This window comes from Procambarus clarkii, chromosome 52 (assembly GCF_040958095.1).
Source record: "Procambarus clarkii isolate CNS0578487 chromosome 52, FALCON_Pclarkii_2.0, whole genome shotgun sequence".
Taxonomy (NCBI): domain Eukaryota; kingdom Metazoa; phylum Arthropoda; class Malacostraca; order Decapoda; family Cambaridae; genus Procambarus; species Procambarus clarkii.
The window spans coordinates 21,394,557-21,410,013 of NC_091201.1; the positions used below are offsets into that span (position 1 = coordinate 21,394,557).

Here is a 15,457-nt window from a genome sequence, read left to right on the forward strand (position 1 = left end):
TTCGTGGTTGTTCCAGGACCACCATCTTATGCTAAAGACTGTCGCCTCATAACGTGCGGCGCTGGCAGAGCCACTGCAGCTTGCATTCGGCATTGATCTTACTTCTGTGCCGTTCTGCAAGCTGTCACCTCTGGCCCGCTCATGCGCTGCCTGAGCCGTCCTGGTCATTAGATGTTGTTGTTATTTTAGATTTAGCTACTTAGAACAAAGTGTCCATGTAGCACGGGCTATGGTGAGGCCGTGGTGATCATTAGACCGGGTGCTCTAATCTATCTTCTCCTCGGTTTGTGGTGGCCCCTTCGGTTCAGGATTTTTTTTCCAAGGCCAATTTCCTGTTACCTCTGGGGATCGGGTCAGGGAGCTTACATGCTCTCCTTCGGCACAGAGGTTACTGCTCTTTTGGTCCTGGTGGTAGGTTTGTTCGTTTGCAGCTATCTTCTTTTTTTCTGACGAAGAATGAGACTGCTGCTTTGCGGAAAGGTCCTTGGGTTGTTGATGCTTGGTTGGTTAGGCCAGGGGTGCATCATGTGTTGTGTCCGGTTGCGGTTCTCCGTCATTACCTGCGCGTCACGGCCTCGGTATCTGGGGACGTGCTTTGGGTTGACCCTGTTTCCCTACTTCCCTGTTCCAGGATTCGGGTCTTCCAGGTCGTCTGCAGCGTTATTTGGTCCAGCCAGCCTGTGGTCTTTCCTTGTACCCTCTGTTCGTTTGTTGCGGCTTAGGCTTCCTTCTTCGGTACTATGTCTGGGGCTGACATTCGGGTATAAGGTTTTTTGGTGGTCGAACAGGGGTCCTGACCGCTCGCTTCCTTGTCAATATGTCTGGCCTGAGTTGGGTGTGAGTTGCATCGGGTTGGAGGTTGCGGCCTGTTGTCTCGCTTTCGAGTTGGGGAGCGAGTGGCGTTCTCCTCCCGGGTAAGTCCCTCTTGTTTTTGTCTTTGGGTAAGTAGCTCTGGGGAGCCGAAGGGGCTCCCCCCAGAAAACTAGCGTTGAATATAAGGAAATACCATTTTCTGGGTGAGAGCCGGAAGCTCTCGGGCAACCTTCCTTCCGGTCGGCGTTTTTTCGCGTGATTTTGACATCCAACCTCAGAACTGGGGTGTGGTTAGCTGGCGTGAGATCTGGGGTTCCCCCTTTCCACTGCTGGGGAGGGTGAAGTTGCACAGAAAAGCGACGAGGTAACGTCATGCTCGTTTCCGTTTGGAGAGTTCTGTCCACTAGCTCGGTTTTCAGTAGCAAGTTCTTAACCAGAATAGATGTTTGTTTTGGGATACTTACCTTTCTGGGTGCCTGACCCGGTCAATGGCAGACTTAGAATACTTGAAACCACACGGGGGTTTCTATAGGCAATTGCTCATCATGCCTCTCTGAGGAGGCCAGGTTCTGGCTCGTGGTCCCCGGTAGGCATAGAACTCCATTCACATTGACTGATGCCAAAGTCAAATATCCATATCAGCCTGGATGGCTCCAAGGAGCCACCGGGTCTCGCCCAGAAAATTGCGTTTCCATTACATTCAATGCTCTTCTTTTTTGCTTGATTCGAGGGAGTTCAGCCTCCATGTTCGATTTTCGGTTGCAATTTTCTAACCACATGCGGTCTGTTCTGTTATTCCTACCTTTCTGGATGCCTAACCCCGGTCAACGGCAGATAAGGAAAAACCCCAACCACAGGGGGATTTTCCAGGGCCATTGCTTCCTGAAGCCTCTATAAGGGGGCCAGGTTCTGGCTCGTTGTTCCCAGTAGGTTGAACTCCATTGACTAATGTCCTGGTCTAATGATTCACAAATTAGCCCGATTGCTCTTGGGAACCTCCGAGGCGCACCTAGAAAATAGTGTTTCATTACATTCAACGCTATTTTTTTTTGCACTTTTGTTTTGATTGGAATTATCAGTGGCAACACCGTATCACAATAATAATAATATTATATATGGTTAAAGAAAATACAATACTTAAACTGCGTTGCTTAAGGAAATACCTAAATACAGTAAATTCTTTAACTACATATAATAATATTATAAGTGAAGATACATCATACATCTAACGAAAATCCTATTTTCGCCATCCAAGGACAGCTTATCTGAATTTAATAGAAATTGCTCAGTGGCGTCCCCTTCAAGTGGCACCCTGGGCACATGTCGTACTGGCCATACTCTAGATATGCCACTGTGTATGGAGATCCAGTACTTTAGACACTTCTATTATAATTTATAATAAATTTGGCAAAAGCTCATAGTTTTATGTTTTACAGAATGCTGTGCTTGGTCCCATTATCTACATACTTCAGCAGGATCCTTACAACCAGTTTAAACTTAAAGTTCTTGATAAGATTAAACCAACATTGGTAAGCTACTAACTACTAATGCAGTTTTACCGGAAATGAAATTGTAATCTAATATTATTTAATTTCATATATATATATATATATATATATATATATATATATATATATATATATATATATATATATATATATATATGTCGTACCTAGTAGCCAGAACTCACTTTTTGGCCTACTATTCAAGGCCCGATTTGCCTAATAAGCCAAGTTTTCCTTAATTAATATATTTTTTCTATTTTTTTTCTTATGAAATGATAAAGCTACCTATTTCATTATGTATGAGGTCAATTTTATTTTATTGGAGTTAAAATTAACGTAGATATATGACCGAACCTAACCAACCCTACCTAACCTAACCTATCTTTATAGGTTAGGTTTGGTTAGGTAGCCGAAAAAGTTAGGTTAGGTCAGGTTAGGTAGGTTAGGTAGTCGAAAAACAATTAATTCATGAAAACTTGGCTTATTAGGCAAATCGGGCCTTGCATAGTAGGCTGAGAAGTGCGTTCTGGCTACTAGGTACGACATTATATATATATATATATATATATATATATATATATATATATATATATATATATATATATATGTATATTTATATGTATATACATATATGTGTGTGTGTGTGTGTGTGTACTCACCTAGTTGTGTTTGCGGGGGTTGAGCTCTGGCTCTTTGGTCCCGCCTCTCAACCGTCAATCAACAGGTGTATAGATTCCTGAGCCTATCGGGCTCTGTCATATCTGCCGTTCGTATGTTGGCCAGCCTAGCATATGCCGCTGATGTTATCCGCTTGATATGTGCTGCAGGAGACAGGTCTGGCGTGATATCAACCCCCAAGTCTTTTTCCTTCTCTGACTCCTGAAGAATTTCCTCTCCCAGATGATACCTTGTATCTGGCCTCCTGCTCCCTACACCTATCTTCATTACATTACATTTGCTTTGGTTAAACTCTAACAGCCATTTGTTCGACCATTCCTGCAGCTTGTCCAGGGCTTCTTGAAGCCTCAAGCTGTCCTCCTCTGTCTTAATCCTTCTCATAATTTTGGCATCGTCCGCAAACATTGAGAGAAATGAATCGATACCCTCCGGGAGATCATTTACATATCAGAAACAAGATAGGACCGAGTACAGAGCCCTGTGGGACTCCACTGGTGACTTCACGCCAATCGGAGGTCTCACCCCTCACCGTAACTCTCTGCTTCCTATTGCTTAGATACTCCATTATCCACTGGAGCACCTTACCAGCTACACCTGCCTGTGTGTGTGTGTGTGTGTGTGTGTGTGTGTGTGTGCGCGTGTGTGTACTCACCTAGTTGTACTCACCTAGTTGTGCTTGCGGGGGTTGAGCTCTGGCTCTTTGGTCCCGCCTCTCAACTGTCAATCAACAGGTGTACAGGTTCCTGAGCCTATTGGGCTCTATCATATCTACACTTGAAACTGTGTATGGAGTCAGCCTCCACCACATCACTTGTTAATGCATTCCATTTGTCAAATACTCTGACACTAAAAAAGTTCTTTCTAATATCTCTGTGGCTCATTTGGGCGCTCAGTTTCCACCTGTGTCCCCTAGTGCGTGTGCCCCTTGTGTTAAACAGCCTGTCTTTATCAACCCTGTCGATTCCCTTGAGAATCTTGAATGTGGTGATCATGTCCCCCTTAACTCTTCTGTCTTCCAACGAAGTGAGGTTTAATTCCCGTAGTCTCTCCTCGTAGCTCATACCTCTCAGCTCGGGTACTAGTCTGGTGGCAAACCTTTGAACCTTTTCCATTTTAGTCTTATGCTTGACTAGATATGGACTCCATGCTGGAGCCGCATACTCCAGGATTGGTCTGACATATGTGGTATATAATGTTCTGAAAGATTCCTTACACAAGTTTCTAAAGGCCGTTCTTATGTTAGCCAACCTGGCATATGCTGCTGCCGTTATCCTCTTGATATGAGCTTCAGGGGACAGGTCTGGCGTGATATCAACCCCCAGGTCTTTCTCTCTCTCTGACTCCTGAAGAATTTCCTCTCCCAGATGATACCTTGTATCTGGCCTCCTGCTCCCTACACCTATCTTCATTACATTACATTTGCTTTGGTTAAACTCTAACAGCCATTTGTTCGACCATTCCTGCAGCTTGTCCAGGTCTTCTTGAAGCCTCAAGCTGTCCTCATCTGTCTTAATCCTTCTCATAATTTTGGCGTCGTCAGCAAACATAGAGAGGAATGAGTCTATACCCTCTAGGAGATCATTAACGTATATCAGAAACAGGATAGGTCCAAGTACAGAGCCCTGTGGGACTCCAAAGGTGACTTCCCGCCAGTCTGAGGTCTCACCCCTCACTGTAACTCTCTGCTTCCTATTGTTTAGGTACTCCCTTATCCACTGGAGCGCCCTACCAGTTACTCCTGCCTGTTTCTCCAGCTTATGCATCAACCTTTTATAGGGTACTGAGTCAAAGGCTTTCCGACAGTCCAAAAAAATGCAGTCCACCCACTTCTCTTTCTTGTTTAATCTTTGTCACCTGATCGTAGAATTCTATCAAGCCTGTAAGGCAAGATTTACCCTTCCTGAACCCATGTTGATGGGTTGTCACGAAGTCTCTTCTCTCCAGATATGTTACTAGGTTTTTTCTCACAATCTTCTCCATCACCTTGCATGGTATACAAGTTAAGGACACTGGCCTGTAGTTCAGTGCCTCTTGTTTGTCACCCTTTTTGTATATTGGTACTACATTAGCAGTCTTCCATATTTCTGGAAGGTCCCCCGTTTCAAGTGACCTACTATACACTATGGAGAGTGGTAGGCAAAGTGCTCCTGCACACTCTTTCAATACCCATGGCGAGATTCCATCCGGCCCAACAGCTTTTCTCAAATCCAGCTCCAATAGGTGCTTCTTGACCTCATCTCTTGTAATTTCGAACCTATCCAAGGTCACCTGGTTTGCTGCCACCTCTTCTAGCGCCGCGACATCTCCCTGTTCTATTGTAAAGACCTCCTGGAACCTTTTGTTGAGTTCTTCACACACCTCTTTGTCATTCTCTGTGTACCTGTCCTCGCCCACCCTAAGTTTCATCACCTGTTTCTTCACTGTTGTCTTCCTCCTGATGTGACACAACACAGAATTCTGCATCTGAGCAGAATTCTGTGTTGCGTTTCACTTACGAGATGGAAAAGGATGGGAAGCTGCCCTTTCTAGATGTAACAGTCATGGAAAGGAGCGGAGTTTTCCACACTGCAGTCTACACTAAGGAAACAAACATAGGAATGTGCCTGAATGCCAACAGTGACTGCCCGGACAGGTACAACAGGAGTGTTGTTAACGCTTATGTAGACCGTGCTTTCAGCCACAGCTCAGAATGGAAGCAAGTCGACGAAGAACTCTGTAGGGTAAGGCAGGTCCTAGTCAACAACGGCTTCTCCAATGGTTTCGTCGAAGACATCATAAGAAGGAAAGTGAAACGCCATGCAACCTCTGAAGAGACAACTAACACAACACCTATACCCCCTATTAGACTATTTTACAGGAACTTCTTTTCCACAGCCCATAAAACGGAGGAAAGGGTCCTGAAAGATATTGTCAGTAGAAACGTTATCCCTACAGACAAAAATCAGAAGATACAACTGACGATTTACTATAAAACCAGAAAAACGGCCAGCCTACTCATGAGAAATTCTCCAGACACAAAGCAGAACGCTTTAAAAGAGACCAACGTCGTCTATGCCTTCAAATGCCCACTTGGGGAGTGTAAGCTCCAAAAAAACCAGTATATAGGCAAGACAACAACATCTCTTTCTAGGCATTTAACGATGCATAAGCAACAGGGCTCCATTAAGGAACATATAATCTCTTCCCACAACCAAACTATCGCCAGAGAAATCCTAGTAAACAACACAGAAATCATCGATAGATACAGCGATAGCAGACGGCTTGACGTTTGCGAGGCACTGCACATTAAGAAGTCAACACCAGCAATCAACAGCCAATTAATACACAACTATATTCTACCCACCTCAAGACTCCGCTCCAATATAGAAGCATCAAGAAATATGGACCAATAGACTTTCTACAATCAATTCCATTTCTATACCCATTGTTTCGTGTTCTGTCTTGTGTTGATGAAATTAATACCCTATTAAATACCACCGCACCCCATCCACCTCACTCAAATGTAGATATAAACAAATCGGAGATATGTAAGCTCTATTCAGTTGTGTATGTGTAAAGTCTTTGAAAATGTAATAAGTTTTACGAAAGGCGCTCAAGCGTCGCGTCAGACTAGAAATAAAAATGAATTTTGGAGAATTGATTTTTTAATTACCTCCAACAGTGAAAAGAAATGTACGAAAGATTGAGAAAATTCGTGTTAGAATTATTAATCTTACTTTTTCGGTCATATTTAATAATATATGTCTACAGGAAAGACTGCTACCAAAATATACATATATATATATATATATATATATATATATATATATATATATATATATATATATATATATATATATATATATATATATATATATATATATATATATATTAAGAGAGTTGTGCCTTAAGCAGAGACACTGTGTTTTCCCATATTAACAGGGACTTGATGAAATTAACGTCTAAATGACCCCTCACTTGCTCTGGTGCTCTTGGGAGGTGTTGATCTTTGGGGGATTTAAATACTCCGAAATTACCATCTCTTTTAAGGGTCTGAGCGGTGGTGCAGAGGGTTAAGGCGTACCTGTTATGCCAGTTGCTGGAAGGCTTCTGTGCTGGCTAGGGTTCGAGTCTCCTGGTGGGAAAGTGTTCTAAAGTTGTATACTTAACTCTCGTGTTTAAGAGAGTTGTGCCTTAAGCAGAGACACTGTGTCTTCCCATATTAACAGGGACTTGATGAAATTAACGTCTAAATGACCCCTCACTTGCTCTGGTGCTCTTGGGAGGTGTTGATCTTTGGGGGATTTAAATACTCCGAAATTACCATCTCTTTTAAGGGTCTGAGCGGTGGTGCAGAGGGTTAAGGCGTACCTGTTATGCCAGTTGCTGGAAGGCTTCTGTGCTGGCTAGGGTTCGAGTCTCCTGGTGGGAAAGTGTTCTAAAGTTGTATACTTAACTCTCGTGTTTAAGAGAGTTGTGCCTTAAGCAGAGACACTGTGTCTTCCCATATTAACAGGGACTTGATGAAATTAACGTCTAAATGACCCCTCACTTGCTCTGGTGCTCTTGGGAGGTGTTGATCTTTGGGGGATTTAAATACTCCGAAATTACCATCTCTTTTAAGGGTCTGAGCGGTGGTACAGAGGGTTAAGGCGTACCTGTTATGCCAGTTGCTGGAAGGCTTCTGTGCTGGCTAGGGTTCGAGTCTCCTGGTGGGAAAGTGTTCTAAAGTTGTATATATATATATATATATATATATATATATATATATATATATATATAATATTAGTATATTTTGGTAGCAGTCTTTCTTTTAAACATATGTTGTTTGTAAAAACATATGTATATCATAAAATGTTTTTACTCGAGTCTATCACCATTTGTATGGTGAGCAGGTGGCTTCTTTGATGGTGTCCCACCTTCGTGCTTCGTCTCGGCGTCAGTATGAAGTTTCCTTGTTGTCCTCCTGGTTTTTCTTGTCCCTTCGTAGGTCTACTTTGGTTTCTGATGCTGTGTTGTTGTCCATTCATTCGTGAATATTTCAAGATCGTCATCCTATGCCTAATACTGTCGCTTGTTATCGTGCGGCGCTAACGATGCTGCTGCAGCTTGCGTTCGGGGTTGATGTTACTTCGGCACTGTTCCGCAAGCTGTCTCGTGCATTGTTTCATCTCCAGCCTGCTCAAGCGCCGCCTGAGCCTTTGGATCGGGTGCTCTCCTTTCTCTTTTCTCCTCGGTTTGTAGTGGCCCCTTCGGTTGAGGATTGTTTCTCTAAGGCTCTTTTCCTGTTGGCATTGGCCTCGTCGAGTCGGGTCGGGGAGCATTGTTCTCCTCTGGCGCAGCGGTTTCGGCTCGTTTGGTCCCGGTGGTAGGTTTGTTCGGTTGCAGCCGTCTCTTTCTTTTCTAGTGAAGAATGAGACTGCTGCTTTCTGACGGGGTCCTCGGTTTATTGATGCTTGGTTGGTTAGGCTGGGGGTGCATCATGTGTTGTCAGGTTGTGTAGCTCTCTACCCTTATCTGTGCACCACAGCTTCTGTGTCCAGGGACGTGCTTTGGGTTGATCCGGTTTCCCTTCTTCCCTGTTCCAGGGTTCGGGGTCTCCCAGGTCGTCCACTGGGTTATTTGGTCTGGCCAGCCTGTGGTCTGTCCCTGTGCCTAAGATTTTTTGCAAGTTTGCGGCGCTTGTTGCCGTCTTCGGTAACTTGTCTTCGGCTGACATTCGGGCGCGGGGTTTTTGGCAGTCGGACTAGGTCCTGGCTGCGCTCTAACTGGTCAAGGTTCATGGGCCTCGTCGGGGCTGTATTGCTTTGGGTTGGCAATTGCAGTCAGTTGTCTCAACTTCGGATTGAGCAGCGAGTGCCGACCGCCTCCCAGGTCTCATTTTGTTTTTGTCTTTAGGTAAGTAGCTCCAGGGAACCGGACGTGCTCCCCCAGAAAACCAGCGTTGAATGTAATGAAACCCTATTTTCTGAGTGAGACCCGGCAGCTCCCCCAGCAACCCTCCCTCCCCTCCGGTCAGCGTTTTTTTCGCGTGTTTTTGACATCCAGCCTCAGAACTGGGGTGTGGGCAGCCGGCGTGAGGGTCTGGGGCTCCCCATTTTCCCTCCTGGGGAGGGGGGAGCTGCACAGACATGCAGCGGGGCAACGTGGTGACATCATGCTCGTTTTCGATTAGGGAGTTCTGTCCAATAGTTCGACTTTCTTTAGCAATTTCTTATCCAGAATAGGTGTTTGTTTTGGGGTGCTTACCTTTCTTGGTGCCTGACCTGGTCGATGGCAGACATAGAATGCTTCCAACCTCACGGAGGTTCAATAGGTCATTGCTCTTCATGCCTCTCTGAGAGGGCCAGGTTTTGGCTCATGGTCTCAGGTAGGCCTAGAACTCCACACTCACTGATGCTAGTCTAATATATCCATATTAGCCTGGAGAGCTCTGGGGAGCCTCTGGGGTCTCGCCCAGATAATGGCGTTTTATTACATTCAATACTGTATTTTTTTCATTTGAGTTAAAACTTGGGCAAGAATGCTTACCTGGTTGATGGGGTTCTGGGAGTTCTTCTACTCCCCAAGCCCGGCCCGAGGCCAGACTTGACTTGTGAGAGTTTGGTCCACCAGACTGTTGCTTGGAGCGGCCCGCAGGCCCACATACCCACCACAGCCCGGTTGGTTCGGCACTCCTTGAAGGAAACAATCTAGTTTCCTCTTGGCCACGGTTGTTCCTGCAATATTTCTGATGCTCGCTGGTAGGACGCTGGTAGGACAATGCTTGGGCAATGTTCCGGGACTGCAGTGAGAACTACTTCCCTTTTGACTGAGTTGAAAGCATTTTTGAAATCTAATTTTACTACCGCCTTGTCTTTGGTAAGAGAACTGATGTAGGATCGTGTAGCATGGGCTGCTGCTTCACTGCCTTGGGGGACCCCCAAACCCCAACTGGTTGGGTTTCAGCAGTCATTCATTCATACATACAAGAATGCATCCAAAGATTTGAAATTTAAAATTGTGCAGCATAAATGTTCTGTAAGAAGTGGCAAAATACTTGAATTCACCTGATGGCTACTATCTTTCTAGTGGCCTTTATAAGGATAGGAAGCCAGCAGCTTGTAAATGGGCAATTTGTCCTGATGATTTTATCGAACTGAATTTTGAAATTCAGCTATGTTTTGGCATTTATGGCTTTGGCATATAGCCACTTCGAAGGGTTTATAACCCTCTGGGTGGAAAAGCTTCTCCAGTTTTCGGTCCTGCATTGTGGCTTCTTGAACTAGAAATAATTTTTCTTTATTTGTGTTATATCTATCCTTTTGAAGAAGTGGTCTAGATAAATATCCTCCAAATTGTTCAATATTTTTAAAAGTTTAGATGAGAAACACACACAAATCACAATTGCGTGATGCATCAAATGATAAAATCCACAAATCTACACCCTCGTCACGGCCCCCGCGAATTTGTTCATTCTATGAGAAAATTTCACCCCTGTCATATCTGGTTTGCAGTGTTGTTAGCCCTGGGGCCCGCAACCATTCCTGGTATGAGAGTTGACTTAAATCTAAAATGTTTTTTGTTATGGGTTGTACATTTGCATCCATTTCCATTCTGTCATTTAAAAAACAATCTTAGTAATATGATTAATAGATAGCTATCCCAGTAGAAATAGTACTTCTGGGAACTCACATGTACTGTAATGCTCATTAGGTCATATGCAGTTTCCTCTTGCTTTTATGTTCATGAACTAATATTACAAAGACAGTGTTGAGGTGAGAAAACTGAACAAAGCATACACATTTTAGTGTGGGTGTGCGGATGGGTGCTTGATAAAAAGGTAAGGTTTAGCGGACTTTATAGTTTGCTATGGGTAGCGCACCTGTTTAATTTTTATCTTATATACATATATCCCTTTAGAAAATTCTATTTCAAAGAAATTGATACCGAAATGAACGATGTATCACGAAAATTGACGTGAGAAAACTGAAAAGAGTATCACATCTGAGTGCTGGTGTTGTGGGTGTGCGGAGGGGTGCTCCTGCAAGGGTAGCACTTGGCCAAATTTTGGGTTTGCTGTGGGTTGCACGACAGGACTTTTTTGTTTTTTAACCCTATATGCTTACATCCCTTTAGAGAATTCTATTGTGAACAATTTTGTACCAAAATGAACAATGTAACATGAAAATTAACATAAAACTGAAATAAGTACTGTATACATATTTTAGTGTGGTTGCGATCTCACGGTTAACGCTTGGCCGATTTTCGGGTTTGCTGTGGGTGGCTTTGTGGACTTAGATGCATATAGCCCTTTAGAGAATTCCGTGGCGAAGAATTTAATACCAAAATGAATGACGTAGCCAGAAAACTGAAAAGAGTATACACATTTTAGTGTGAGTGCGTGCTCACAGGAAACACCAGGCCCACCTTTAGAGCTGGGGCACGCACACCCGGGACGCGAAAGTGAAATTAATATTCTGTACAGTTTTCTTCAAAACAGATCGAGTAAGGATTTGTAATGTAATTTGTTGTTAAGACATACCTGTCAACTTTTTTTACAGACTAATAATAAGAAAACAGAGGACATCAAGTTCACCTTCTTTGGGTATTCTCTGGCTACTGTGGATGTGAACAGTGATGGTCTGGAGGACATTGTTGTTGGCGCTCCCTTCTACAGCTCTGGAAAAAATGACCAGGGTGCGATCTTTGTGTACATGCAGAATACCTTCTCCCTGCCTGGTGATATTAACCAACAGTTGGAATATGAGGTTTGTTTTGGCATTTTGTTACTTAAGTGTTAATGAAGATAATTATTAAAAATACATAGTAATTGTGTAATATACTCAATATTGAAACTTTATTCTATGATTTTTAAGTGCTAGCCTAGTTAAAACAGTTTTAAACATTTTTTTCAATTAGATTTAGCGCCTTACCTACAATTAGCATTTCAACTTTTATTATTTTTTAAGGATTAGAATGCTCCACTCTGACTTTCCAACTAATGTTGTATACATGTAGCCTGGAAAGTCTTCCAGCATCTTAAAATGCTCATCTTATTCTTCGCAATACGTTCCGTTTGCATGAAGGTTTTCTTCCCGATGACTGCATGAGTGATAATGTTGAAAGATGTGGCACTTACACTGGTGCATCAATGTTCATGACTGGGCCGAGGTTGAAAGTTACTGAGGTCGTCTATTTGTGTGAGGATAAAGACAAAAATATAACATATGAGTGGAAATGGACTCCAGTTTCCAACTGGATGAACTGAATGAATCTGTAAGGATTTAAAATGTGATTACCAAACTCAATTCACTCTTTCAACAGACTTATAAATTCAGACCTCTGGGTTTACACATTAAAATACACACACACACACACACACACACACACACACACACACACACACACACACACACACACACACACACACACACACACACACAATTTTGCGGATGACGCAAAACTAATGAGAAGAGTTGTGACAGACGAGGATTGTAGGATCCTCCAAGAGGACTTAAACAGGTTGCAGAGATGGTCAGGGAAATGGCTACTGGAGTTTAACACCAGTAAATGTAAAGTTATGGAAATGGATCAGGTGATAGGAGACCAAAGGGACAGTACACAATGAAGGGGAACAGCCTACCTGTAATGATTCGAGAAAGAGACCTGGGAGTGGATGTGACACCTAATCTAACTCCTGAGGCACATATAAATTGGATTACGATAGCAGCGTACTCTACACTAGCGAAAATTAGAACTTCATTCAGAAACCTAAATGAGGAGGCTTTTAGGGCGCTTTACACTGCCTACGTGAGACCCGTCTTAGAGTATGCCGCGCCATCATGGAGCCCCCACCTGAAGAAACACATAAAGAAACTGTAGAAGGTCCAGAGGTTTGCGACGAGGCTTGTCCCAGAGTTACGAGGGATGGGATATGAAGAGCGTCTGCAGGAACTGAACCTTACGACACTAGAGAAAAGAAGGGAGAGAGGAGATATGATAGGGACATATAAAATACTCAGAGGAATTGACAAAGTGGAAATAGATGAAATGTTCACACGTAATAGTAACAGAACGAGGGGACATGGGTGGAAACTGGAAACTCAGATGAGTCACAGAGATGTTAGGAAGATTTCTTTTAGCGTGAGAGTAGTGGAAAAATGGAATGCACTTGGGGAACAGGTTGTGGAAGCAAATACTATTCATACTTTTAAAACTAGGTATGATAGGGAAATGGGACAGGAGTCATGCTGTAAACAACCGATTGCTGGAAAGGCGGGATCCAAGAGTCAATGCTCGATCCTGCAAGCACAAATAGGTGAGTACAAATAGGTGAGTACACACACACACACACAAACACACACACACAAACACACACACAGGTGTGTGTGGTGTGAAGGTGGTGACAAGCAACTTTTTAACCCAGCATGTCGGAGAACCAACATGGATGAGAGGCAATGACGAACCAGCGAGACTCGACCTAGTCTTCACTCTGAACGACTCCGACATAAGAGAAATCGGTTTTGAGGACCCAGTAGGAATGAGCGACCACAGTGTACTGGTGTTTGAGTACTTGATTGAAGAAGGGTTATTGAACTCGAGGAGGGATACCGAAACCAAATGGTTAGCATACCGAAAGGGAAACTATGAGGGGATAAGAAAATTCCTAACAGATATAGCATGGGAAACAGAGCTCAGGGACAAGACGGCCAAGATATGATGGATTACATCACGCAGAAGTGCAAGGACGCAGCAAACAAGTTTGTCCCAGTCCAAAAGGAAAACAGAGAAATGAAAATGAGAAACCCATGGTTTAATCAGAGATGTAGGCTAGCTAAGCAGCAAAGTAAAAGGGCATGGAGAAACTATAGGAATAACAGGACACTGGAGAGCAGAGAAAGATATCAGAATGCCAGGAATGAATATGTCAGGATGAGAAGAGAGGCAGAAAGACAATACGAAAATGACATCGCAAGCAAGGCGAAGACTCAGCCTAAATTGTTGTATAGCCACATCAGGAGAAAAACAACAGAAAAGGAACAGGTTATGAAATTAAGGATAGGGGCAGAAGGATTCGCTACAAATGACAAGGAAGTGTGTGAGGAATTGAATAAGAAATTCCAGGAGGTCTTCACCTTAGAGCAAGGAGAAATTCCAGAGGGAATAGCTAACCAGGAACCACTGGAAGACTTTGAGATTACCAGCGGGGAAGAAAGGAAGTGTTTACTAGAGTTGGATGTGACAAAGGCTATAGGCCCAGATGGAATCTCCCCTTGGCTTCTAAAGGAAGGAGCAAGAGAACTGTGCCTACCACTCTCCATAGTGTATAACAAATCACTGGCAACAGGGGAACTGCCAGATATTTGGAAAGCAGCTAACGTAGTCCCGATATACAAGAAAGGGGATAGACAGGAGGCACTGAACTACAGGCCAGTGTCCCTAACCTGCATACCATGCAAGCTGACGGAGAAGATTGTGCGAAAAAAAACTAGTGGAGCATCTGGAGCGAAGGAACTTTGTAACACAGCATCAACATAGGTTCAGGGATGGCAGATCCTGCCTCACAGGGTTACTTGAATTCTACGACCAGGCAACAAAAATAAGGCAAGAAAGAGAAGGGTGGGCAGACTACAAATTTTTGGATTGTCAGAAAGCCTTTGATACAGTGCCACACAAGAGGCTAGTGCGAAAGTTGGAGATGCAGGCTGGAATGAAAGGGAAGGTACTCCGGTGGACAGAGGAGTACCTAAGCAACAGGAGACAACGAGTCTGTATGAGGGGTGAGGTCTCAGATTGGCGAGACGTCACTAGTGGAGTCCCGCAGGGGTCAGTCCTTGGACCTATACTGTTTCTGGTATGTGTAAATGATCTCCCAGAGGGTATAGATTCGTTCCTCTCAATATTTGCCGACGATGCAAAAATTATGAGGAGGATTGAAACAGAGGATGATAATAGGAGGCTACAAGATGACCTGGATAGACTGAGTGAATGGTCCAACAAATGGCTGTTGAAGTTCAACCCGAGTAAATGCAAAGTAATGAAACTAGGCAGTGGAAACAGGAGGCCAGACACAGGATACAGAATAGGAGATGAAGTACTTAATGAAACAGACAGAGAGAAAGATCTTGGAGTTGATATCACACCAAACCTGTCTCCTGAAGCCCACATAAAGAGAATAACGTCTGCGGCATATGCGAGGCTGGCTAACATGAGAACCGCGTTCAGGAACCTGTGTAAGGAATCATTCAGAATCTTGTACACCACATATGTAAGACCAATCTTGGAGTATGCGGCCCCAGCATGGAGCCCGTACCTTGTCAAGCTCAAGACGAGGCTGGAAAAAGTCCAAAGGTATGATACTAGACTAGTCCCAGAACTAAGAGGTATGAGTTATGAGGAAAGGCTGCGGGAAATGCACCTTACGACACTGGAAGACAGAAGAGTAAGGGGAGCCAGGATCACAACCTACAAAATCCTCAGGGGAATCGACCGGGTAAACA

The 15,457-nt window shown here is 43.7% G+C and overlaps 1 protein-coding gene across 1 annotated transcript in view; it reads left to right on the forward strand.

Moving 5' to 3' along the window:
• Positions 1–15,457, forward strand: part of LOC123763674 (integrin alpha-8) — a 293,676-nt gene that overhangs the window by 37,472 nt on the left and 240,747 nt on the right. The window contains 2 exon segments of the mRNA XM_069304445.1: positions 2,250–2,342; positions 11,519–11,725. Coding sequence (XP_069160546.1) covers positions 2,250–2,342; positions 11,519–11,725 — 300 coding nt within the window.